Genomic DNA, 27,322 nt, shown 5'->3' with positions numbered 1-27,322 from the left:
AAAGGGTCAATCAGACCCAAAAGGGTCAGCTCACCTGAGCTATGAGTTCAAGAAAATGTGATGTAGAAGCACCTTCTCCCAGATGTTGGGTTTTCTTTTAAGGTGAATGAATTCAGTTCTATTAGAGTGAAAGCTTGTGACTTAGGCTAGTGCTCCCCATGTTATAGCTCTGAACAATGCAATGATATCTGATGCTTGCACATCAAGAAGCTGATAATTTGACAGCTTCTACTTCTAACAGGTTGCAGAGTATGCACAAGTAATGTCAAGATGGGATGAGAATTAAGAAGTGCATTTCTTTTTGTAGAGGTGACCTGAGCCAGTGGCAGGACCGAAATCCACGAGTGAGTTTCTGCCACCCTGTGAGCTTTGGTGACTGGCCTTACCTCGGCTAATATGTGACAGGAGCAGTGTTCTCAGGCTTGACACAGAACACAGTACCTAGGACAGCACCCAGCCTTCCTCAATAATTCCCCCTCTGTGCTTTCTGGACCAGCTCTGTGACCTTGGGTGAGCCCTGAACCCACTTTCCTCATCCATTACATGGGATAAAAATGGACCATCAGGAGAGTAAGTGAAATCATACATATGAGAACTGTAGAAAATAAATTATAAAGAACTACACAAATGTTATATATATGAGAACTGTAGAAAATAAATTATAAAGAACTACACAAATTTATTTTATACACAACTGTAGAAAATAAATTATAAAGAACTACACAAATAAATTATAAAGCACTACACAAATATTGCCATTAATATTGTTAGAGTAGGTGCAGGATTACTAGACCAGGAATCTCAAGATTTCTAATTCTATGACCTATGTCTGCTTCAGTATGTATGTTACACTTGATTTAAAATATTTACTGAAAGAACAAATTTATAATTCTGTATCTGCTGCAGACTAGCCTAACACCAGTTATATACATAGGGCCACCTTCCTTCTAAAGCACCTTAGTTTCCTCATCTGTACAAAGAGAGAGTTGAATCCTATTATCTTATTATCTGGACCAATCTAAAATTCTTTGTTCCATTTCTCAGTACTCAATGTCATGATAATGTAGTTTTAAAATGAAGACTTTGACATACAGGTGGGAACACCTCTTTTTGATGTGAAATGCCTAAGGTTAAAAGAGCAAAAGGGTTTGGGAGATTCCTGGCTCTTGAGGTCTCAGGAGGGATGGTCTGACTTGGAGACATTCTAGTGGATAAAAGCACTCTGTGAATTTCAGGCATAAAAAAAAAAAAAAACAGAGTTCCTTGTTCAGCTTCTCAACATTTGCACACAATGTAAGTACTTATGAAAATTTCAGAACACAGACTTCCTTTTCCTTAAACCTAAGCACACACTCTAACTCTGCCAACTCTTCAGCCAGCTCTGAGACCCAGGAAGTTTCCTACAGGATGAGCAGCGGAAGGTCCTGCTCTGCATTTCCTCATTTCTAGAGAGGATTGAGAGGAGACAGTGAGGAACTTAGGCCACATTTTAGATAAATCTTTCATATAGAAATATTTGAGCACTGGGACATATTTTCTTTAAGACATTTTAAATATTACACAAATAATCTTATTCTATTTACAAGTGAAAATCTGGGAGAGGCAGAAAAGAATGAAGAATGGAAAATATACCCATAGTTTAACATCCAGAGATAAATTTTCAGTGGGGAAGCCAAATCCCACCCTGAGCCATGCATCTTAAGGGGCTAGAACACCAGACCTTCTTTCCCTCCATCTATCTTTCCATCAACCCCAATCCCACTCCCATCTGGTTCCAGAAAGACATACAGATGGCTGCATAATAGTGGCTAAGCCTCTTAAACCAGACCTTGGTTACCACTACACCTCTGTTAGGAAGATACCACGTGACCTGCATGTTACTCACAGAGCCCCTTCCTCACACCACACACAGTGCTTAGTGCTTCACACATCTCATCTCTGAGAAAGTGTTCTGTAAACCTTCAGGCACCATTCAGACTACAGTGTGAAGGTGTTGTGAGTTCTTAATTTGTCCTGATGACAATTTCATCTTCTAGAATATAGAGGAAGCATGGGGGACAGATGGACCTCATTCTAAATAACAATAATTAGGGAAAAAGTGATAATTTCAGGTAAGAGTTTTCTTTATAGATTATAAAACAGAAGAGACCTACACCTTTCTCTGGAAGATCTATCTAGAATCAAAATATTCCAAGATTTTTCCCCTTAAACTCTCAAATTTCCTGGATATTTCTCAACAGAACTTGTATCACAAATGTGCTGAACACCAATCAAAATGAATGTAAAAGGTCTGCAAAATGACGGTGTTCAGTGCTCCTTGAGAATCTCAACTCAGAGTCCGAACATGTGGAAAGTCGAATCCAAAATCTCTGTCTCAGGCACAGGTGTGTGCACACAGAAGGGTTCACACATCCCGACCCCACCCCCAGCACTGCTGCAGATTCTCAGCAGACCTGCCTTCCACCTGCCACATGTTGTTAAGACCCAGTCATGAAGCTTCCTCTCTGGTGACTTCTAATTGAAAAGAGCGCAGAGTGCTTGTTCCCAGACCCTTGGTGGAGATCTTGTGAAGAATGCACCCTGGAGGCGAATTTTAATTACAGCTTCCCGCAGCAGGCTCACCTCTTTTGCCCTTTTGGTGTAGACAGCAGCCTCCGCCTCGCCCAGTTGTTGCACCATCTTGTAAAATAAGCTGTTTCTATCTTGCAGCAAATAATGTAGCTGACTATGTTCTTTCTGTGTCCCTGAATCCCAAACCTGTTAACAGCAGAAAGAAACCCATGAGCATACAATATCCCCCAGTAACATAACTCAGACAATATTTCAAAAAGGGGCAGGTCGGGGAGAATTTGGGTGGTAGGACTGATATTTAAATGGTTTGATTCCCCTGTTTTTCTAGGGAGACAAGGGCCCAGCCCGACCTTTCATCATTATATGGTTATAGAAAAGGAAGAAAATGAAAAGTTTAGAATATGATTACTAGAACAGGACAGTCTGTAGCATTTTATATTCTGCCCAGGGCATTTGGGGTTGTTATCATTAGTCAGTGCTTTTAGCTCCCAGACTCTGAGCTTTGAGGGCTATTTATACAGATGCATAGAGCTGGGAAAGGTCTTGGTTCAAGAAAATCAGACTACATTTATCTAAAAAGTAGGTTGACATCATACAAACCACATGACAGTGTCCTGACAACAAATTAATTGTCAAGTTGAATTGACAATCTGAGCAATATTGGGGGGTGGAAAGTAAATGCTTCCGGAACTTCTTTAGCATCCTGGATTATGTCAGCCCGTACTGGAAGGACTAATGATGAAGCTGAAGCTGAAGCTCCATTACTTTCGCCACCTGACAGGAAAAGCGGACTCACTGCAAAAGACCCTGATCCTGGGAAAGTTTGAAGGCAGGAAGAGAAGGGGATGGCAGAGTTATGAGACAGTTGGATGGCATCACCAATTCAATGGACATGAGTTTGAGCAAACTCCAGTAAGTATCGAAGGACTGGGAAGTCTGGAGTCCTGCAGTCCATGGGGTCACAAAGGATCGGAAACTGAGAGACTGAGTGACTGACCAACAAGAGGGGCAGAATTCCTTTTCCAAGAGGTTAAGATGCTTCTTGAAGTTGGCTGTGTCTGTAGTTTATTATTATGAGAGTGGAAGGCTGGCAAAAAGAGCTGATATATAAGCAGCTTCTGCAGAACTGCTCTGCACAGAAGGAATTTCTAGAAATCCAGTTTTCTTTTTGGATAAGTCTATAAAAGCAAACAAGAAGTTGAGCTCCAGATTGAAGTGATCACAGCCTGCACAGCACATGGGGCAGCCCAACCTGAACTGCCTAGGATCTGAATCTGTTTTCACAAATTACCTTTATCTGCTTCTTTCTCTTTCTTTCTTAAGCTGCTTGCCTTTCACCCCTTTTATTGCTCATTAACAAACCTGCTAACAGGAAATTGAAAGGGAGAGGAAGGGGTACTTAACTCTGCCTTTCTACTTTTGAGTGACCTTGGTTAATGGTTATGGAGGGGGAAAACGTACCTGAAACAATTGACCCAAATAATAGAACTATAAAAATAGTTTTGATGTTAAGTGGAATTTAATTCTTCATTTAGGTCATATTTAGAATAAATGTATCTAAAGAGAATATGTGGTATGGGCTTACCTGGTGGCTTAGTGATAAAAGAATCTGCCTGCCAATGCAGGAGTCCCAGGTTTGATCCCTAGTCCGGGAAGACCCCACATGCTGTGGAGCAAATAAGTTCATGCACCACAACTACTGAGCCCACATGTCACAACTACTGAAGCCTGAGCGCCTACAGCCTGTGCTCCACAACAACAGAAGCCTCTGCAAGGAGAAGTCTGCACATTTGCCGCAACTAGAGAAAAGCCCAAACAGCAAAGAAGACCCAGCACAGCCAAAAATAAATTAATAAAATTATTTTTTTTTAAAAGGAAGAGAATATGCTGGAACTCTAAACAAGACACAAGTTATTTTTTCTACACATAGGTATTGCAGTTAACTTCATCCTTTGTATTTAATTGGAACCATTTTTTTAAGTCTCACAAAGGTCATATTCCTATTAATCTTTTGCTTATACTGTGAATCATTGTTAAGAGCACCTTTCTCAAAAGAGTCCAAGAATAATTGTCTCATCCACATAATGAATTTTCTATATGTCAGTTGGGAATGTCAATTTAGATGCCGTGAATGTGCAATTTTACTTAAGCATAGCATAGATAGAACATAACTGTTCCTCCTGATGTTGAGGAAGAAAAACTGCAGTTTTAAAACACAGGTGTCCAAATATCTGTGTTCAATTAATCTATGAAAGATTAGGTAAGAATATATATTGAAGAAAAGACAGTCTCTTTGCTAGATAGTTCTGGGAAAGCTGCATACCTGGAAATGAAAGAAATTAGAATACTCCCTCATACCACACATAAAAATAAACTCAAAATAGTTTAAAGACCTAAGATTAGACTGTGTACTATAAAACAAAAGGAAAACACAGGTAGAGAACACTTTGACATAAATTGCAGCAATATTTTCTTTGATCAGTCTCCCAAAGCAAAAGAAATAAAAGCAAAAATAAACTGGATCTAACTAAACTTAAAAGGCAAGACGTTAGGGGCTACAAGAGCTAAGATGGGACATAGACTGAAAAATAGCTGGAAACAGAATTTTACCAACTTAGCTTTTACATTTACTAGCTTGATCAAAGGAGAAGGCAATAGCAACCCACTCTAGTACTCTTGCCTGGGAAATCTCATGGACGGAGGAGCCTGGTAGGCTGCAGTCCATGGGTCGCAAAGAGTTGGACACGACTGAGCGGCTTCACTTTCACTTTTTACTTTCATGCACTGGAGAAGGAAATAGCAACCCACTCCAGGATTCTTGCCTGGAGAATCCCAGGGACGGGGGAGCCTGGCAGGCTGCCATCTATGGGGTCGAATAGAGTCTCACACAACTGACGTGACTTAGCAGCAGCAGCTTGATCAAAGATTCCAGATATTTCAGAACAAATAAACATAAAGCAAATCTAAATTCTCTTTGTGTACAGAAAAATAGGTATAGTTTTGGATTTTTTTCATCCCTTATAATAAAAATCTCGTATAATTTCCCACTATGTGCCCACCCTTTCTGTAACAAAAGTTAAACTATAAACTAAATCACACATTAAAATTGGTGTGATAATAATCCCTGAACCCCAGGATCTCTCCAGGAAATCCAATCCTGAATTACTTATCAAGCTCTAGTAGGTTAAGTAAAAACACATTATGTTGGACAAGTAAGTGAGTTACATAAGCTCAATGAAGATGTGTTTATGAGACCTGTTTATGTGCAGATATTCCTGGTAGCTGTCTAGACATAAAAATTAAATGGACCCACTGCAAGATAATGGCAACCCACTCCAGTGTTCTTGCCTAGAGAATCCCAGGGACGGGGGAGCCTAGTGGGCTGCCTTCTATGGGGTCACACAGAGTCGCACACGACTGAAGTGACTTAGACGCAGCAGCAGCAACTGCAAGATAACTTGATCCATTCATGGGCAAGATGCCATCAGTGAAAAAGAGGAATGCAAGGAGAGGTGGGTGAGTGCATGGAGAGGATGGAGTTAAAGCCTGTTAAGAAATGATGATAACAATAGAGATAGAGCCCCACTTATCGACAAGTAGAGTTGCAAGGGGAAGGTCTGTGTCATATCTCTGTTTATGGTCGCCAGGTGATGACACAGGGACAGCTGTCCAAACTTGCATAGTGGGTCCCTCATTGGTAACATGGGTGCCCGTGATTTTCTCAGTGACATGGCAATGTGGCAAGAATTAGCTCAAAATCCTTTCCTAGATCTTGAAATAATAAATTAGTCTCTCACCAGGGGGATGATGAAGGCCGGCTCACGGTCACCTCCACAGTCACTTTCCCAAATCTGCTGCCTTTGCTCATAAGCACTCCCCTCTTAAAGTAATCTCTTCTCCCCAACTGTGCTTTCTACCTCCATATTAATTATTTTCCTTTGAAAAATTGAGTGAAATCTTTTGGAGTTTTTGAAGGAGTTTCCACTTCTGAAATATTCTAATTGCAGCCATGTAGGCTTCTGAAAGAAATGTTCCATGAAGGTGAAAAACAGAACTTAAGTAAAACTCTAGTTAGGTATTATCTGTTTTGTGCTTTCCAAGTGGGGATATTACAATAGTTTCTGGTTTTGATTTCTCTGGGAAAAATTCTACTGAGAAGAGGTTTGTGTTGAGGAAGAAACATAAAGAACATAACATCATAAGACTGACTATAAACAAAAGAGGTGGAATCGAGTTTCCTGTCCCTGGTTTTGGTGTTTCATTATTCATTTCTAAAGAAATCTCTAGCTGCAGACAGTGAAAATGTTGACCACAGACAATACTGTTAATGCAAGTGCAGATTGTCACACGCTTCTTTGTTCATGGTTCTAGGGAGAATTCAGGTGACATGAAGACTGCAGTGTGCAGGAATTGGAGGCAACAGCTGTGCTATTGGCTTCGGAGAAAACAGGTCACAAGCACCCAGCTAATCCTAAAATCTGTAGGAAGAACCCTCTAATGTAGAGACAGTAATGAGTCTTAGGAGAAAAAGGATTTCTAATTTGTCTGTCTTGCTCCACTATTTTGGAGCAAATGAGGACGATTGACTTAGTTGCTGTTATGACTTTTATGCTTAATCATAACTTAGATGCTGTTATGACATCATTAAGATACTTAAAATTAAGAGAATTTCTTTGGAAAATAAAATTCTGAAATGGTTTAATGAACCAAAACTGGGTAAATCCATTCAGAGAGCCAACACATACACAAAGCTATTAACTGGGTCACAGTTGTTTCCCAACAAGCCTTTTCTCTTGTTCACTTACACTAAGCAAAACCATATCCATTTAATCATTTCAAGATATTGAATAAAAGTGACAATTTAAAAAATATATAATCTCTAAAGTGAAAGTGTTAGTTGCTCAGTCATGTCTGACTCTTTGCGACCCCATAGACTGTAGCCTGCTAGGTTCCTCCGTCCATGGAATTCTCCAGGCAAGAATACTGGAGTGGGTAGCCCTTCCCTTCTGCAGGGGATCTTCATGATCCAGGGATCAAACCTGGGTCGTCTGCATTGCAGGCATATTCTTAACAGTCTGAGCCACCAAGGAAGCCCATATTATGTCAATATTTCAGACTAATTATACTCGATCTCTAAGATGAAATTTTAGGCAGCTATTAAAACAGTGATATAGAAAATTAATTCATGACATGGGGGATTTTAAGAATATATTGCTGCTATAAAATTCTGCTGATGAAATACTCTGTTTTGCATAAGACTAATTATCAAACTATTAATACTTCTAATTTTATCCAAATAATATTATACCACTATACAACTGTTACTTTCTGGTGGTGCGTATTTTGTAATCTTCCCTTTATGAGATTTAAAAAATTTTTCCTATTTTTACCTTGCACATTTATTGCTTTTTTGTAACAAAAATATATTTTTATGAGTTAGGCTCTTCATTTCAAAAAACAGAATAAAGGAAAATATCCATCTATTTTTGTGTAGAAGTATTCGTCAGTGCAACAATATGTAATTATTACACCTTAACACTTGCAGTGACAGGACTTTATGGTGACAGCAGTGTTGGTTATGCCCTTCCTTCGTCAGCATCTGTCACTTCCCCAAGCCCCTCCCCCAGGCTAGCAGCCCTCCCTGTGAAGCATCAGGCTTTGCAGAAGATTGACTTGTCTTTATATCCTTAAAGCTTTCAGAACAAACAATCACTTGCTTTCCAGAAAGGAACTGGTACAGGCATCCCTCAGAGCTATTGCGGGTTCAGTTTCAGAACACCAGAATACACTGAATATTGCAGTAAAGTTAGTCACATGAATTTTCTGGTCTTCCAGGGCATATAGAAGTTATGTTTACACTCTACTGTACCCAAGCATGTGTGCAATAGCATTGTGTCTTAAAAAAAAAAATGTACAGACCTTAACTTAAAAATAAGGAATTGCTAAAAAATATTAACCATCATCAGAGACTTCAGTAAGTCATAGAAGTAATATCAAAGATCACTGATGTTACAGATCACCAAAGCAACTGCAATGATAGTGAAAATGTCTGATATATTGTGAGAATTACCAAAAGGTGACACAAAGACATGGAATAAGCAGATGCTGATGGAAAAATGGTGCCTATAGACTTGCTCAATGCAGGTTTATGACAAGCTCTCAATTTGTAAAAAATGCAGTATCTGGGAAACACAGTAAAACAAGGTATGTCTATAGTTCTAAAGCAAGCAATAAAAATAAGATTGCCTCAAAAATTGAAGGTTTGAGAGAGAACATTATTTGTGATGTTTTTGCTACATTGAAAGCCAACTGGTAATTAGAAGCTCTAGAATAACATACAAGCTTTACACCTGGGGTGAATGGAGCACAGAGGACAATCCCCAACCCTGAAGCTGGGGGATGCCTATCTCTAGGTGTTCTGAGGTCTAATCCTGTTATTCCTACCAGAAGAGTCAGCAACCTCAACCAGCTCAGACTGAGATGTAAACACAGGGCCAAGCTTACATCACCTGCTGGGACCTCCCCATGACATCATTGATGACCTCAATCAGGGAACCTTAAACTGAAGGTCTCCCAACACAGGAGTGGGAAGAGCAGCTTCACAGTGAAGGATAAGATCCTTTCCTGGAAACAAGGTCATTCATCACAAAGGTGACGGGCTCCAAAGAGAACCCTTGCCTTTCTCTTCTCCCTCCATCTTCCCCCATTCACCCAGATGCTCAGTCTCTGCACCCAGAAACCAGCGTCAACCTCTCTCTCTGCTCTTAGACCCCATGTTCAATCCATCACACAGTCCACTTGGCTCCACTTCTTTATCTAGCCCAGGTCCCACCATCTCACCATTTCCACTGCAGGCACCTTAGACTAAGCCAACAGTCTAGAGAGGGTGCATTCTAAGACAGTGAAGATTGAATCTGGAGAACTGAAAGACCATCAGTTTGGTTTTAGCTGTAAAGGAAGGAGGGAGAACAGAGTGAGACAAAACTAGAAAGTTGGGGAGGGACGGGCAGTGCACTGCTTCATGAAACTACTTTAAATATTTGTTCATAGACATTGACCAAGAGAGAGAAAATTTGAGATTATAGAAATGTATAACCTCCTTACCAGGAGATATTGGTGAGTAAAAGACACTTGATCCTTGGAAGAAAAGTTATGACAAACCTAGACAGTGTATTAAAAAGTAGAGACATTGCTTTGCTGACAAAGGCCCATATAGTCAAAGCTATGGTTTTTCCAGAAATCATGTATGGATGTGAGAGTTGGACCATAAAGAAGGCTGGGTGCCAGTCTAAGAATTGATGCTTTTGAACTGTGGTGCTGGAGAAGACTCTTAAGAGTTTCCTGGACTGCAGGAGATCAAACCAGTCAATCCCAAAGGAAATCAACCCTGAATATTCACTGGAAGGACTGATGCTGCAGCTGAAGCCCTAATACTTTGGCCACCTGATGCAAAGAGCCAACTCACTGGAAAAGACCCTGATGATGATAAAGATTGGGAGAAGGAGGAGAAGGGGATGACAGAAGGTGAGATGGTTGGATGGGATCACCGACTCAATGAACATGAGTTTGAGTGAGCTCTGGGAGATAGCAAAAGACAGGGAAGCCTGGCATGCTGCAGTCCATGGGGCTGCAAAGAGTTGGACATGGCTTTAGTGACTGAACAACAAACCAGTAAGTAAAACATTTAAAAATGAATGTATTTGATAATATTAAGAAAGCTGACTGGTTGAGAGGGTATAGATGTTCACATCTGCAGATCAGGTGCTGAGTGATAACACTTTAGGACTGACCAGGCGACATGTCTTCCAAATTCTGCCTTCTTCAGTTTCCCTAACCAACCACACATTTCAAGCTGACAGTACTTCTAAGAATTAAATAATAAAAAGAATCTGTTACCATGAATGTCATTAATGCTGTAATACCAAAAACCAAAAATAAGTATTCAGGGTACATATAGGAACAAAGAATTTAATTGAAAAGACCCTTAACTGAGCTGGAGATCAAGCCATCTTTCTGCTGTTATTTCTAAAGCCTGACAAAGGGCTTGAAACAGGTACATTTCACAGCATCATTTATTTGTTATGGAAAAATGGACAGTCTTCGAAACACAATGTTGAGAGGTAAGACCAACAAAGTGACAGGTAAAAACTTGTATACCTGTGGCAGATTCACGTTGATGTATGGCAAAACTAATACAATATTGTAAAGTAATTAACCTCCAATTAAAATAAATAAATTTATATTTTAAAAAAATTAAAAGTAAATAAATAAAAATAAATGGAAAAAAAAGGTTACTTTTCCAATCAGCATTCAAGAACACAAAATGAAGGACTAAGGATGCCTGACACAAAACATTTCCAGAAATTAAGAGTCACTGTTCAGCAATCTTGAATGCTACCCCATCTCTCATGAAAGTGTGCAGGTAGAGCCTGCTTCCTACCATGATGTCTAGTCCAGGTAGCCAGACACACTGCTTGGAGCCTAGAGCATCCTTTTGGTTGGGGATGCCCCATTTCTGTCGTCTGCCTCCCCAGAAGGAAGCACGTCCAGCTTGGGGAATGAGACTATACGCACTGTCTCAATGCTGACAGCCTGGTATCTACTCAGTGCCCCACTGATGATCCCATCTGACAATGCATGTGAAGTAAGGACAGGAGGTGATATTCCAGAAGCTGCCCAAGAAGTCAAAAGAGATGGTACTATTTTCCTTAGACATAAGGAACTGTGGGTATCATTGACCACTCATTAGTGATTATTACCTGTTTTGTATGGACCATCAAAATACCTTAAAGTATCTTGCATTCCCTGAGATTATTTGCCGCCAAATTTTTTCCTTTGAGGAATGCTTTTCTTATGTTATAAAGCTACATTCCATTTCTCATTTATTAAAACTGAGCAAGCAATAGAGGGAAAGGACAAGGAAAGAGATAAAACGAAAAAGAGAGAGAAAAGGAATAGATGGAGGAAGGAAATAAAGTTAAGGAAGGAAATATTAAATTACTAAGGAAGAAAGAGCCAACCAAACCTGGAAAGGAAGATACTAGACAGAAATCCAGAGACCAAAGCCTGGAGCCTACCATGTGTAAAGAAAAGAGCTATTGTTAAGAGACTTTCTGGTTGTTTAGTCTCTCATCCCTGATTTGCCTTTCTTTCCAAACTCTCATCTGTGATGCAGAAGCTGGGTCTCTGCAAGTCACAGCAACAGTTCAGAGACTCTTTTGCTAGGTGGCCTTTGTTAGGTTCTGCCAGTAGGGGGCACTAGAGGGAGACTGAAGGTGGGAAACACGGCTAATGTACTACCTGATTCTGCTACTAGCATCACCTCAGCATTGGGACCTGACTCCAGCTTCCAGCTATTAGCACATGGAGAACCAGCCCCATCCTGCTCCCTTACAAATATGGCCAGCAACCGGGCAGTGACCTCTCCTCAGAGGTCCGAGCATCAATTCTTCGGGGCCTCTCTTCCTAGTTCTCAGGTCTGGAGATCTATCCGAGGATATGGTAGCTGCTTTCTAAAATCATTACCCCAGTGATTCTAGCCCTCTAATCCCTATGTAATACATTTCTTATATTAAATCCTTTCGGTTAAAAAATACTGTTTTTCTCATTAGGCCGTTTCTTCTCATGGACTCCCGAGACATTCTACAACTTTAGCCATCAACTTCCCAGCAGTCTAAGTTCGAGCTATTTTTTTTTTTTTTGATAAGGGAATCCAAAAATGCTGAAACAACTATGACACAGTGAAAATGACTGTGTTCTACTCCACTAAAATATGGAGCTATAACTTGGGTTTGGAATATTTTAAGTTGGCCATCATAAATAAATGACAACTCAAACTTTTAATATGAAGATATAAGATTATTGGATATATTATTTAATAGTACATTCTCAAAGTATAGTTAAGTACTTGAGTAATTTTCAGGAATGAGAGAAGAAAGTAAGAGAAACATTAATGGAGGTTCCTATCAAATTTTACAAGGAAGGATACATTGAAAATTGAACATAAATGGAAATAGCTAAAATGGTGAGGGTCTTACCATTATCCTTTCACAGTCAATAATGTTGCTCAACCTGTGTGCAATGGTCAGCACAGTGCACTGGGCAAATCTCTCATGAATTCTTTTTTGTATGAACTCATCAGTTCTAGAAACAAAGAATTTGATTTAATTCAGTAAAGACAGGAAAAGCAGACTTAAGACCTAAAAATATCCTATGATATTTTTACAATGGTTTTAAAAATCAATACTTTAACATATAGTCTTGTTCCTAAATAACTAAGTATAAAAAGTCCACTTAGAAATTTACTATTTTTCATAAAATGATGGAAAATTAGTCTTCCCTCCAAACTGCTTGAAACTATCAGGAGCTGGATTTAAGAATTCAGCTCTTTTATGATGCCTCATAACAACATTGACACCATATAACATGTCTTGGTTTTATCCTTTGTTTTCTGGAATTAATATTACCAACAGATATCCATGAGGCCAAGCGAGCAGTTAGAAACATTTTGAAGATTCACTAAATGTTTTCCATTTACCACATTTACAAGTCAGATTCAAGATTTCCTGGGGCTCAGCTCCATACCTTGGATCCACGTATGATGTGGCTTTGTCAAGAATCAATATCTGATTCTTCCTGAGAATAGTCCTGGCAAGGCACACCAGTTGTTTCTGACCAACACTCATGTTCAAGCCAGATTCTGCTAATTCAGTATTCATTTTAGCAGGAAGACTTTTGACAGATTCTTTAAGTTGTACCTGTGGATAGAAAAGAATGACATTTTTCTAAGCAAACTGTTACTGAAGTAGACAAGCCTCTTAGACACTAGAGCTTTGACATCCTCAGGACTTCTTACGTATCATATATGTACAGCCAGATGATGGGGAGAGCTCCTTCCAGTGAATGTTCACTGAGAAAGATGGTGGAGTCAACTCAGGACAGGAAGATCTCAGTGTCCCCCATTCCCATCACAGGACATCCACCAGAAACCCCACCTAGGGGTTAGTTAAGGAAGTCTCTCAAAAAGTGAAGCTATTTCTCCCAATGTGATTTAAACAGAAAAGTTAAAAGGATCTTTATGGTTGAGTTAAGTTTCATAAAGTACATTTTGCATAGGAGTTGGTACACTAGAGAAAAACTTTCAAAAATTTTACAGAAAATCTGGTTCTCTGGAGACATAGTCTTATTGGCCCTTTACTATTTTCTGAAGTTTAATATATGCAAGTTTCAAACAATGGCAAACTGCCCCTTATACATTAGTAATCCTGGAGCCCACTCTAATAATGGTTCTTTTCCAAGTTTAAACCTATAAATAGTGGACCAATGAAGTGCATTTTCTTCAGTGTCGTAAATGCATTGTTATGAATGAAAATGCATGAAAAATAAAACACAACATCTTATTTCCCTTAGCTTATAGATATAGGTTGCTGTTGTTCAGTCACTGAGTTGTGTCCAACACTTTGCAACCTCATGGACAGCAGCACACCAGGGTTCCTTGCCCTTCACTATCGCTTGGAGTTTGCTCAAACTCATGTGCATTAAGTCAGCGATGCCATCCAACCATCTTGTCCTCTTTCGTACCCTTCTCCACCTGATTCCATCTTTTCCAGCATCACGGTGTTTTCCAATGAGTCATCTCTTCACATCAGGCGGCCAGTGTCCTGGAGCTTCAGCTTCATCATCAGTCCTTCCAAGGAAAATTCAGGGTTGATTTCCTTTAGGACTGACTTTCCTTATCTGCTTGTGTTCCAAGGGACTCACAACAATCTTCTCCAGAACTGCAGTTCAAAAGCATCAGTTCTTCAGCGCTCAGCCTTATTTATGGTCCAACTTTCACACTGGTACATGACTTCTGGGAAAACCATAGGTTTGACTACATAGACTTTGTTGGCAAAGTGATGTCTCTGCTTTTTAATATTCTGTATAGGTTTGTTATAACTCCTTTTTCCAGGAGCAAGCATCTTTTAATTTCATGGCTGCAGTCACCATCTGCAGTGATTTTGGAAATAAAGTCTGTCATTTTTTCCACTATTTCCCCATATATTGCAATGAAGTGTGAGACAGAATGCCATGATCTTAGTTTCTTGAATGTTGAGCTTTAAGCCAGCTTTTTCACACTCTTCTTTCACTTTTATCAAGAAGCTCTTTAGTTCCTCTTCACTTTCTACCATTAGGGTGGTGTCAGCTGCATATCTGACATCATTGACATTTCTCTCAGCAATCTTGATGCCAGCTTCATCCAGCCCAGCATTTCACATGATGTACTCTGCATATAAGTCAAATAAGCAAGGTGATAATATATAGCCTTGATGTACTCCTTTCCCAATTTGGAACCAGTCCAAATTGTTGCTTTGGAACCAATGTTCCCTGTCTGGTTCTAACTGTTGCTTCTTGACCTGCATACAGGTTTTGCAGGAGGCAAGTACGGTGATCTGGTATTCCTATTTCTTTAAGAATTTTCCACAGTTTGTTGTGATCCACACAGTCAAAGGCTATAGTGTAGTCAATGAAAAAGACATTTTTCTGGAGTTCTCTTGCTTTTTCAATGACCCAATGAATGTTGGCAATTTGATCTCCAGTTTCTCTGGCTTTTCTAAATCCAGTTTGCACATTTGGAAGTTCTTGGTTCATATACAGTTGAAGCCTAGCATGAAGGATTTTGAGCATTACCTGCTAGCATGGGAAATGAATGCAATTGTGTGGTAATTTGAACATTTTTTGGCACTGCCCTTCTATTGGGAATGAAATGAAGACTGGCTTTACCAGTCCTGTGGCCACTGCTGAGTCTTCCAAATTTGCTGGCATATTGAGTGCAGCACTTGAACAGCATCATCTTTTAGGATTTGAATTCAGTTCAGTTCAGTTCAGTCACTCTGACATGTCTGACTCTTTGCAACCCCATGGACTGCAGCACAGCAGGCCTCCCTGTCCATCACCAAATCCCAGAGTTTAGTCAAACTCATGTTCATTGAGACAGTGAGGCCATCCAACCACCTCATCCTTTGTTGACCCCTTATCATCCTGCCTTCTATCTTTCCCATCATCAGGCTCTTCTCAAATGAGTCAGTTCTTTGCATCAGGTGGCCAAAGTACTGGAGTTTTAGCTTCAACATCAGTCCTTCCAATGAATATTCAGGACTGATTTCCTTTAGGATGTACTGGTTGAATCTCCTTGCAGTCCGAGGGACTCACAAGAGTCTTCTCCAACACCACAGTTCAAAAGCATCAATTCTTCAGCACTCAGCTTTCTTTATAGTCCAACTCTCACATCCATATGTGACTACAGGGAAAATCATAGCCTTGACTAGATGGACCGTTGTTGGCAAAGTAATGTCTCTGATTTTTAATATGCTAAGTTGGTCATCACTTTCCTTCCAAGGAGTAAGCATCTTTTAATTTCATGTCTGCAGTCACCATCTGCAGTGATTTTGGAGCCCCAAAAAATAAAGTCTGACACTGTTTACACTGTTTCCCCATATATTTGCCATGAAGTGATGGGACTAGATGCCATGATCTTAGTTTTCTGAATGTTGAGCTTTAAGCCAACTTTTTTGCTCTCCTCTTTCACTTTCATCAAGAAGCTCTTCAGTTCTTCTTCACTTTCTGCCATAAGGGTGGTGTCATGTGCATATCTGAGGTTGATATTTCTCCTGGAAATCTTGATTCCAGCTTGTGCTTCATCCAGTCAAGTGTTTCTCATGATATACTCTGCATATAAGTTAAATAAGCAGGTGACAATATGCAGCCTTGATGTACTACTTTTCCTATTTGGAACCAGTCTCTGGTCCGATGTCCAGTTCTGACTGTTGCTTCCTGACCTGCATACAGATTTTTCAAGAGGCAGGCCAGCTGGTCTGGTATTTCCATCTCTTTCAGAATTTTCCACAGTTTATTGTAATCCACACAGTCAAAGGCTTTGGCAGAGTCATAAAGTAGAAACAGATATTTTTCTGGAACTCTCTTGCTTTTTCCATGATCCAGCAGATGTTGGCAATTTGACCTCTGGTTCCTCTGCCTTCTCTAAAAACAGCTTGAACATCTGGAAGTTTACGGTTCACATATTGTTGAAGCCTTGCTTGGAGAATTATGAGCATTAACTTACTAGTGTGTGAGATGAGTACAATTGTGCAGAGTTTGAGCATTCTTTGGCATGGCCTTTCTTTGAGACTGAAATGAAAACTGACCTTTTCCAGTCCTGTGGCCACTGCTGAGTTTTCCAAATTTGCTGGCATATTCATTGCAGCACTTTCACAGAATCATCTTTTACAATCTGTAATAACTCAACTGGAATTCCATCACCTCCACTAGCTTTGTTCATAGTGATGCTTCCTAAGGTGCACTTGACTTCACATTCCAGGAGGTCTGGATCTAGGTGAGTGATCACACCATCATGATTATCTGGGTCATGAAGATCTTTTTTGTGCAGTTCTTCTGTGCATTCTTTCCACCTCTTCTTAATATCTTCTACTTCTGTTAGGTTCATACCATTTCTGTCATTTATTGAGCACATCTTTACATGAAATGTTCCCTTGGTATCTCTAATTTTCTTAAAGAGATCTCTAGTCTTTCCCATTCTATTGTTTTCCTCTATTTCTTTGCATTGATCACTGAGGAAGGCTTTCTTATCTCTCCTTGCTATTCTTTGGAATTCTCCATTCACATGGGTATATCTTTCTTTTTCTCCTTTGCTTTTCACTTCTCTTCTTTTCACAGCTATATGTAAGGCCTCCTTAGACAGCCATTTTGTTTTTTTGCATTCCTTTTTCTTGGGGATGGTCCTGATCCCTGTCTCCTGTACAGTGTCACGAACCTCTGTCAATAGTTTATTAGGTCCTCTATCAGATCTAGTCCCTTAAATCTATTTCTCACTTCTACTGTATAATTGTAAGGGATTTGATTTAGGTCATACCTGAATGGTCTAGTGGTTTTCCCTACTTTCTACAATTTAAGTCTGAATTTGGCAATAAGGAGTTTATGATCTGAGCCATAGTCAGCTCCCAGTCTTATTTTTCCTGACTGTTTAGAGCTTCTCCATCTTTGTCTGCAAAGTATATAATCAATCTGATTTTGGTGTTGGCCATATGGTGATGTCCATGTGCAGAGTCTTCTCTTGTGTTTCTGGAAGAGGGTGTTTGCTATGATCAGTGTGTTCTCTTGGCAAAACTCTATTAGCCTTTGCCTTGCTTCATTCTGTACTCCAAGGCCAAATTTGACTGATACTCCAGGTGTTTCTTGACTTCCTACTTTTGCATTCCAGTCCTCTCTAATGAAACGGACATGTTTTTGGGGTGTTAGTTCTAACAGTTCTTGTAGGTCTTCATAGAACCATTCAAATTCAGCTTCTTCAGCATTACTGGTCAGAGCATAGACTTGGATTATCATGATATTGAATGGTTTGCCTTGGAAACGAACAGAGATCATTCTGTCGTTTTTGAGATTACATTCTCGTATTTCATTTCAGTCTCTTTTGTTGACTATGATGACTACTCCATTTCTTTGAAGGGATTCTTGCCCACAGTAGTAGATATAATGGTCATCTGAGTTAAATTCACCCATTCCAGTCCATTTTAGTTCGCCAGTTCCTAAATGTCAATGTTCATTCTTGCCATCTCATGTTTGACCACTTCCAATTTGCCTTGATTCATGGACCTAACATTTCAGCTTCCTATGCATTTTTGGTCTTTACAGCATCAGACCTTGCTTCTATCACCAGTCACATCCACATCTGGGTATTGCTTTTGGTTTGGCTCTGTCTCTTCGTTCTTTCTGGAGTTATTTCTCCACAGATCTCCAGTAGATTATTGGGCACCTACCAACCTGGGGAATTCATCTTTCAGTGTCCTATATTTTTGCCTTTTCATATTGTTCATTATCTTGGGAACATTATCTAGGGGTTATCTAGGCAAGAATACTGAAGTGCTTTGCCATTCCCTTCTCCAGTGGACCACATTTTGTAGAACTCTCCACCATGACCCATCCGTCTTGGGTGGCCCTAAAGGGCATGGCTCATAGTTTCATTGTTAGACAAGGGTGTGGTCTATGTGATTAGATTGCTTAGTTTTCTGTGATTGTGGTTTTCAGTCTGTCTGCATGGAGAAGGATAAGAGGCTTTTGGAAGCTTCCTGATGGGAGAGACTTACAGGGGGAGACTGGGTCTTGTTCTGAAGGGCGGGATCATGCTCAGTAAATCTTTAATCCACTTTTCTGTTGATGAGTGGAGATATGTTCACCCATTTTAAATAGATCAGCTGGAATCCCATCACTTCCACTAGCTTTCTTCATCATGATGCTTCCTAAGGCCCACTTGACTTCACACTCCAGGACGTCTGTCTCTAACTGACTGATCACACCATTGTGGTTATTTGTGTCATTAAGACCTTTTATAAAAATAGTTCTCCCATGTATTCTTGCCACCTCTTATTAATATCTTCTGCTTCTGTTGTATCCATACCGCTTCTGTCTTTTACTGTGCCCATCCTTGCAGGAAATGTTCCCTTAGTATTGCTAATTTTCTTTACAAGATCTCTAGTCTTTCCTTTTCTATTGCTTTCCTCTATTTCTTTGCACTGATCACTTAGGAAGGCTTTCTTATCTCTCTGTGCTATTCTTTGGAACTCTGCATTGAGATGCATATATCTTTCCTTTACTCCTTTGCCTTTTGCTTCTCTTCTTTCCTCGGCTATTTGTAAGGCCTTCTCAGACAACCATTTTGCCTTATTGCATTTCTTTTTCTTGGGGATGGTTTTGTTCACCACCTCCTGTAGACTGTTATAAACCTGTGTCCATAGATCTTCAGGCACTCTGTCTATCAGAACTAATCCCTTGAATCTACTTGTCACTTCCACTGTATAATTTGTAAGGGATTTGTTTTAGGTCCCATCAGAATTGCTTGTGGTTTTCCCTACTTTCTTCCATTTAAGCCTGAGTTTTGCACTAAGGAGTTCATGATCTGAGCCACAGTCAGCTCCTGGTCTTGTTTTTGCTGACTGTATAGAGCTTCTCCATCTTTGGCTGCAAAAAATATAATCAATCTGATTTCGGTATTGACTGTCTGGTGATGTCCATGTGTAGAGTCTTCTCTTGTGTTGTTGAAAGAGGGTGTTGGCTATGACCAGCATGTTCTCTTGGAAAAACCCTGTTAGCTTTTGCCCTGCTTCATTTTGTACTCCAAGGCCAAACTTGCCTGTTACTCCATGTATCTCTTGACTTCCTACTTTTGTATTTCAGTCCCCTATGATGAAGAAGGCATCTTTTTTGGTTTTAGTTCTAGAAGGTCTTGTAGGTCTTCATCCAACTGTTCAACTTCAGCTTTTTTGGCATTAGTGGTTGGGGCATAGACTTGGATTACTGTGATACCGAATGGATTCCCCTGGAAATGAGCCAAGATCATTCTGTCATTTTTGAGACTGCACCCAAATACTGCTTTTGGACTCTTTTGTTGACTACTTTTTTTTTTTTTTTTTTTTTGAAGCCAAACAAAATCAAATTGGAGAAGACTTGAAGCCAGGCAGCCTGGGGGTAAGTCTTGCCTGGCTATGCCAACTGGGAAAATTCCTGAACCTACCCTATCTTAGCTTCCTAAACTCTAAGTAAGACTATAATATCATAATTATAAAGGTGTGTACCTCTTAACATTATGAAGAATAGTAAATGAGTCAGTACATGCAGAATTTGTAACAGATTAATAGATATTGCCCATTATTAATAATGCTATCAGCTTGCCCCTCTTCATGCTCTGCTTCACTTTTCTCCTTTGCATGTAACAGAACTGAGATTTTTTTTACATATGCATTGGCTTGGTTTTCAACTTCTCCAGAATTTAAGCTCCAAAAGGACAGACATTTTGTCTCTTGATGACTATGACAGCCCCAGAATCTGAATCATTGCCTGAAAAGCTCTCAGTAGATATTTGTTGGCTGGATGAAGGTGGACTTCCCTGTTGGCTCAGTGGTAAAGAATCCGCCTGCCAAGCAGGAGACTTGGTTTCGATCCTGGGTGAGACTCCCTGGCTAAGGAAATTGAAACCACTCCAGTAGTCTTGACTGAGAAATCCCATGGGCAGAGGAGCATGGCAGGCTGTAGTCCATGGGGTTGCAGAAAAGTCAGACGTGACAAACAGCAACAACATGAATGAAGGCATAAGTGACTTTAAATGAATCACATATCTGTTCCTATAAATTAGAAACTAAATTCATATGAATAAATAATTTATATATAAAACTGTTTTCTTATTAAGTGTAATTGTATAAAGAATATATTCTTATAAAATTAACTGGCTCCAAGACATCATATCACATTTTAAACAAAAGCACTAAAAAAGTTATAATTTAAGGAAAAGAGAACAAATAATTACTATTCAAAACTGTACATCTCTGTATAGAATACTCCAGATTATCTTAGATCTTGAGAAAATAATGAAATATAGCAAACTGAAAAATAATACACTGGACTTATAAGGCACCCTGTCTCCATCATCACTGTGTGCACTCTGTGTAGTAGGTGCTGATGCCTCGCACAGGAGGGGAACACAGAGGTCAGGTGGTTTCCACATTTTGCGGAAATTTCTTACTTTTCAAAAAGAAAATCTGGTGTGGGTCAGAAGGAGACACTGAAATGCAATCAACAAATGGGGAAGAGCTTTTACTAGAGCAGGGCCAGCAGTAAAGGTAGTTCACCTAATACAAAGCCCGGGGAAATGGACACGTGACCTGTTGCCACTGCAAGGACCGAACTACATGGTTCCTGATGCACAGGTTGCTGATGCCCAGGTTTCTGTATCTTGCTTTCCTGTGTGATGAGACACACTTGTGTCCTAACAGAGACACTATCAATGTCAGACATTTAACTTCATGATTTCTTCCCAGTTTGACAGGAAATTTTTGTTATTGTTTAGTTGCTAAGTCAACTCTAGATTGAAGCCTTCCAGGTTCCTCTGTCCATGGGATTTTCCAGGCAAGAATATTGGGGTGAGTTACCATTTCCTCCTTCAGGGAATCTTCCCAACTCAGGGATCAACCCCAATTCTTCATTGCAGGCAGACTCTTTATCACTGAGCAACTGCGGAAGCCCCCATACTATACTCTTAATTCCAAATCCTAGTATCTAAGGTGTTTTGTTTTTGCTTTATAACAGAAGCAACACATCAATGATTCATTTCCAGAGTTTTATCTACTATGACTTTTTAACCTCTGAGTGATAAAGTGCTTCATCTTCAGGCACTACTCATGTTATATTTTTGGAGCTGCCTTTGCTTTTTAGCACTCCAATAGCACCAATTTCTGATGAACTTTTATCAGTTTACAGTAAGTTGGCAAATTTTGATTACATGAAAAATGTATTTTCAGCATATTTAGAAAAATCAACAAAATGAGACAGGCAGCATCCATAGGACTGTTTTCCTTCTGAATGTCCATCTTTGCCAAAGAATAAGGACAAAACAGAACTAGAGGACTTAAAAAAATTTCTAAGCTATCTTTTCCTTTTAATTGAAGTTCATTAAGAGGAAAACATATTGGTTCCCTGCTGTTCATTCTCAAGTTAACTCTGTGAGTTTGGGTTCCAGTTAGGCATCATTTACAAATTAATAACTAGGGTTTCTGGTTTGCTTAAAAACTGACTTCATTGATTTAGTGATACCTCTTGATAAGGATGAAGGAGGAGAGTGAAAAAACTGGCTTAAAGCTCAACATTAAGAAAACTAAGATCATAGCATCCAGTCCCATCATTTCATGGCAAATAGAAGTGGAAAAGATAGAAGCAGTGACAGATTTCTTCTTCTTGGACTCTAAAATCAGTGCAGATGGTGACTGTAGCCTTGAAATTAGAAGATGGTTGCTTCTTGGCAGGAAAGCTATGACCAAACTAGACAGTGTGTTAAAAAGCAAATATATCACTTTGTTGACAAAGGTCTGTATAATCAAACCTATGGTCTTTCCAGTAGTCATGTACAAACGTGAGACCTGGACAGTATAAAACGAGTCGCCAGTCCAGGTTCGATGCACGGTACTGGATGCTTGGGGCTGGTGCACTGGGACAACCCAGAGGGAGGGTAGGGGAGGGAGGAGGGAGGAGGGTTCAGGATGGGGAACGCAGGTATACCTGTGGTGGATTCATTTCAATATTTGGCAAAACTAATACAATATTGTAAAGTTTAAAAATAAAATAAAATTAAAAAAAAAAAAGAGTGCTGAAGAATCAATGCTTTTGAACTGTGGTACTGGAGAACACTACTGAGAGTCACTTGGAAAACAAGGAGATCAAACTAGTCAATCTTAAAGGAAATCAACCCTGAATACTCTCTGGAAAGACTCATGCTGAAGCTGAAGCTCCAATATTTTGGCCACCTGATGCAAACAGTTGACTCATTGGAAAAGACCCTGATGCTGGGAAACATTGAAGGCAGAAGCAGAAGAAGGAGACAGAGGATGAGATGGCTGGATGGCATCATCTATTCAATGGACATGAACTTTGGCAAACTCCAGGAGATGGCGAGGGACAGGGAAGCCTGGCGTGCTGTAGTCCATTGGGGTCACAAAGAGTCAGAGGTGACTTAGCAACTGAACAACAATAACTTAGAGTGATAAATCACCCCCTTTATCCAGATTCTTGAGGAATTGTTTCTTTATCACATTTGTATGTTTTTCAGTGAATGATTTGGTAAGTTTTCTTTTAAAATAGTCATAAGGAATAAACTCCTAGAGAACCATAATAGTGGGATGATTTCTCCAAGTGATATCACCAAAGTTAACAGAGTTAATTCCAGAAGCAATACATGGAAACCACACACTTGACTTTGTGAAATAAACTCACATTTCCTTTTTATAGAAAGTTCCAAATGTAGTTTAAATAGACATAGATCTTAGGATTATCTACTACTTTAGCATTTTTATAATTTAGATTGCCTCTCTGTCCATGGAACAATATGTTCTAAAATTCTAGAGTAATGCTACCTGGGAATCTGAAGAAGGGTCTCAATCTGGAAAACAAATAGAAAAATAATTTACCAGTACTTCCAGTTTTAAGATGTGTCCCGATTTCACCATTAAATTTGTCCTATGAATTCAAGAGTAGTGGATCATCCTATTGTTCTTTGCATTTAGTGGTTAAATGCTCTACACACCTCTTATTTTGTAGAATTTTACTGTAAAAGACTCACAAACTTAAATGAAATCAGAGATACACTGTTTTTCAGGCAGGAGAAGGTGAAGCAATCGACTCAATTTAAGAAAACAAAATTCATATGCTGCTGAAAAGCAGGGTGGGTGTATAAAGACTCAGTCGTGACATCCTTCAGAAACCAGAATTACTGGCTGGAAACGGTCATACCTCCAAATCTGCCTGCTCATAGTCAAGGTTCATCTGTATATTACAGATTTCAGAGCTTCCCTAGAAGGGTGACACTAAATGACAAACACACCAATTCAAACCAAAGTGAACAATCAATCTATCAGATTTGTGTAACAACAACAACAACAAAAAAGATTAAAAAAAATATGCCACACTTCTCTAAAATGAAAAGATCGATCAAACATTTAGTAGTTATTTAGGTAGAGTTTTTTCCCTGTGTTCTCCTCTAAGAATCTTATAGTATCTGGTCTTACATTTAGGTTTTCAATCCACTTTGAGTTTATTTTTGTATATGGTATCAGGGAGTGATCTAATTTTATTCTTTTAGACATAGCTGTCCAGTTTTCCCAGCACCACTTACTGAAGAAACCACCTTTTATTCATTGTATATTCTTGCCTCCTTTGTCATAGATTAGTTGGCCACGGGTTTGTGAGTTCATCTCTGGGCTCTCTAGCCTAATCCATTGATCTGTATTTCTGTTTTTGTGCTGGTGCCATACCAGCTTAATTACTCTAGCTCTGTATTGAACTGTCAAAAAAGTTCGTTGTTTTTTTTTAAATAAAATCTTATATAACAAACTTTTTTGCCAACTCAATAATATATTCTGAAGTCAGGGTACCTAATTTCTCCAGCTTTGTTTTTCTTTCTTAAGACTGCTTTGGCTACTTGGGATCTTTTGTGTTTCCATTAAAACTGTAAAAGTCTTGGCTCTAATTCTATGAAAAATGCCATTGGTAATTTGACAGGGATTGTATTGAATCTGTAGATTCTTTGGGTAGTATAGTCATTTTCACAATATTGCTTCTTCCAATCCAAGAACATGGTATATCCCTCCATCTGGTTTGCATCATCTTTGATTTATTTTGTCAGTACCTTGTAGTTTTATAAGTACAGGTCTTTTGTCTCCTTAGGTGGTTTATTCCTAGGTATTTTATTCTTTTTGTTGCAATGGTAAATGGGATTTTTTTTCTCAACTTCTCTTTCTGATCTTTCATCGTTAATGTATAGGAATGCTCATTCTTACTTTTTAAAAGCAAAGACTATGTATGGCAAAAACCACTACAATATTGTAAAGTAATTAGCCTTCAATTAAAATAAATTAATTAAAAAAAAAAGAAGTCTAGGGTTTCTGGCATCAGTAGAACTTATTTTTAAAAGGAGTGCAAATACACAAAATAGTCTGTATTAAAATACAAACTGACAGCAACTAATAGTCAAATTTTCTTTTTATGCAAGGGTGAGGAAATTCAAAGAAGTGGAGCAAGGGAAAACATGACACAAATAACAGAAATTTCTCTAGAAATGAACCTACCCATATAAAAGCTGAGCAGATGTTCCAGGGTTCTGTTATCTGCATTCATGCTATAGCATTAAAATGACATGATTGCCAATAAATAATCATCATTAATTCCGACTATATAATTTACTTTTATAAACACTTTCCTATTAAACTTCTACATTTTATTAGTATGATCTTGTTTATATCTTTTAGTTAATAAGGAAAAACTACTATTGTCTCCACTTAGGAGATGTTTCCTAAGACCAGAGGAATAAAATGAATATTGGAGTATAATGGAGTAATTAATTCACCAGGTCACTAGTAGAATTTGATCCCACAGTTTCAACATCCAATTGAGTACTCTGCTAAGGACAAGATAATGTGTCTATTTGTTCAGGGTTCAAGGAAAATAGCTAAAATGAAAACATGTCACATTATATTGTTGATTTTCATCATCATCAATACACACATTTTTAAGCATATCCATGTCATCAGTGTTTTCCTATTACCGAAGTCAGTGACACTGACACGCTCCCCTTAATTATCTGCAAAGCTCTAAATGTAAACACACATATACAGATGCTAACAAGTTAATTACAGTTACTATTAATAAATTACCTCTTCTAAGGCATTCCACAGTTCGTTATCCGCATGCTCATTAAAGGGATCCAGATTTTCCCTCATTGTTCCAGTGAATAAAACAGGTTCCTAAATATGCCAAAACAGTGAGTGTTATTACCTTAACCTCTTTTTATTTTATTCTAATGTGTACAGACTGTCAAAATTGAAATACAAAAACATCTAAATTCATTAATTATTAATAATAAAGTTGCAAATGTATGTTTACAAAACAGTATCTCTAAAATTATTTTCCATTGTACAAAGTGTGCTACAAAGTATCTTCTGAACTACTGAACACTAACAGAAGAAAGTGTTGAAGAAGTTTTTTTCATCTTAAGGAAAAAACTGAAGACAAAGGAAGATTTGATTAAAAAAAAAAATACCACCCTGGTAATAAATATCTGTTTAAATACTCACACAAACTGAGGAAATAATTACATGAGAAACTTAATGTCAAGATCTACATAAATTAACTGTCAATCCTGGTGTGACTGGGAAATACCAACAGCATGATTAGTAGAGGTTTGTGCCTCAAAGCAAACCATTAAATATTTACACATTAGCACTGAAGAGTAAACTAGGCTATTTTGTCCATTGGTCAGATTGTCTTCTAGGATCTGGAATCTCTCCACATGTGTGAAATGAACAGCCCCACATGTGCAAGGGGAACATCAGCTCCTGGGGTCTGCAGCACCTCTGTCCATGGAGAGATCACCTTTGATTTTGGCATCAGCTGGTCCCACGTTCTCTAACCTGTGTGTCAGGATGGCCTGCCTCAAATTTGTTATTAACTGCAAGGCCAGGAGGACCTGAAACCCACTGTGACCTGTGTCATGATACTTTGATTTAAATAGTTCTTCCTATTCATCTGCTTCAGGAGGAGCCACAAGTAAATTACTCTGGAAATATATGTCTCCTCTTGGCCTCAAGAGAGAATCCTGTACATAAGCTCATGTAGGCCACTTACAGTTTCTTCTGGAAGGCTCAGTAAGCCAGGCCATAAGAATATGGGCAGAAGAGAAGAGCACAATTGGCTCCTTTCAGTGAAGGGGGCAGAACAAGGGGAGGCACACGTGTGGGTGGGAACAAGAGGAGACCTGACTCTTCCACAGGTGCCCGGAACTGCTCGGAATCCCCATGTTCAAATCCTGCCTGGCCTTGGGGCTGGACTTTCCTCCTCACTTCACAAAAGCCTGAGAGGAAAGACGAAGAAGACAGACATTTCTTTTCCCTAATCATGAGGAAGAACGATACTCAGGAAGCCTTCCAAACCTTCCTTCAATATGGTCTCAGTTTTAAGTCTAATGAGAGAGAAATGAATACAGAAAACTCAGGGTGTGCCACCAAAAAAAGACACACCCCTGAACAAAATCCAGAATTAAAAAGACATTATAAAGGGATATTTAGTCGCACAGAGTTGATTAAGTGGCCACTATGCTTCCAAAGCCCTGAAAATCACTAGTCATACAATATTTCAGAATGAGTACTGAACTGAACTAAAAAAT

At 39.1% G+C, this 27,322-nt stretch overlaps 1 protein-coding gene across 1 annotated transcript in view; it reads right to left on the bottom strand.

Moving 5' to 3' along the window:
- Nucleotides 1–2,514: 2,514 nt before the first annotated feature.
- Nucleotides 2,515–27,322, bottom strand: part of LOC113902124 (multidrug resistance-associated protein 4-like) — a 137,115-nt gene continuing 112,307 nt past the window's right edge. Inside the window, 4 exon segments of the mRNA XM_027557078.1 lie at nt 2,515–2,757; nt 12,609–12,714; nt 13,156–13,328; nt 25,815–25,904. Coding sequence (XP_027412879.1) covers nt 2,515–2,757; nt 12,609–12,714; nt 13,156–13,328; nt 25,815–25,904 — 612 coding nt within the window.

The sequence above is a fragment of the Bos indicus x Bos taurus genome, chromosome 12, assembly GCF_003369695.1.
Source record: "Bos indicus x Bos taurus breed Angus x Brahman F1 hybrid chromosome 12, Bos_hybrid_MaternalHap_v2.0, whole genome shotgun sequence".
Taxonomy (NCBI): Eukaryota; Metazoa; Chordata; class Mammalia; order Artiodactyla; family Bovidae; genus Bos; species Bos indicus x Bos taurus.
Note: the sequence above shows the minus strand (reverse complement) of the source record. Positions and strands in the feature narration are given on the sequence as shown.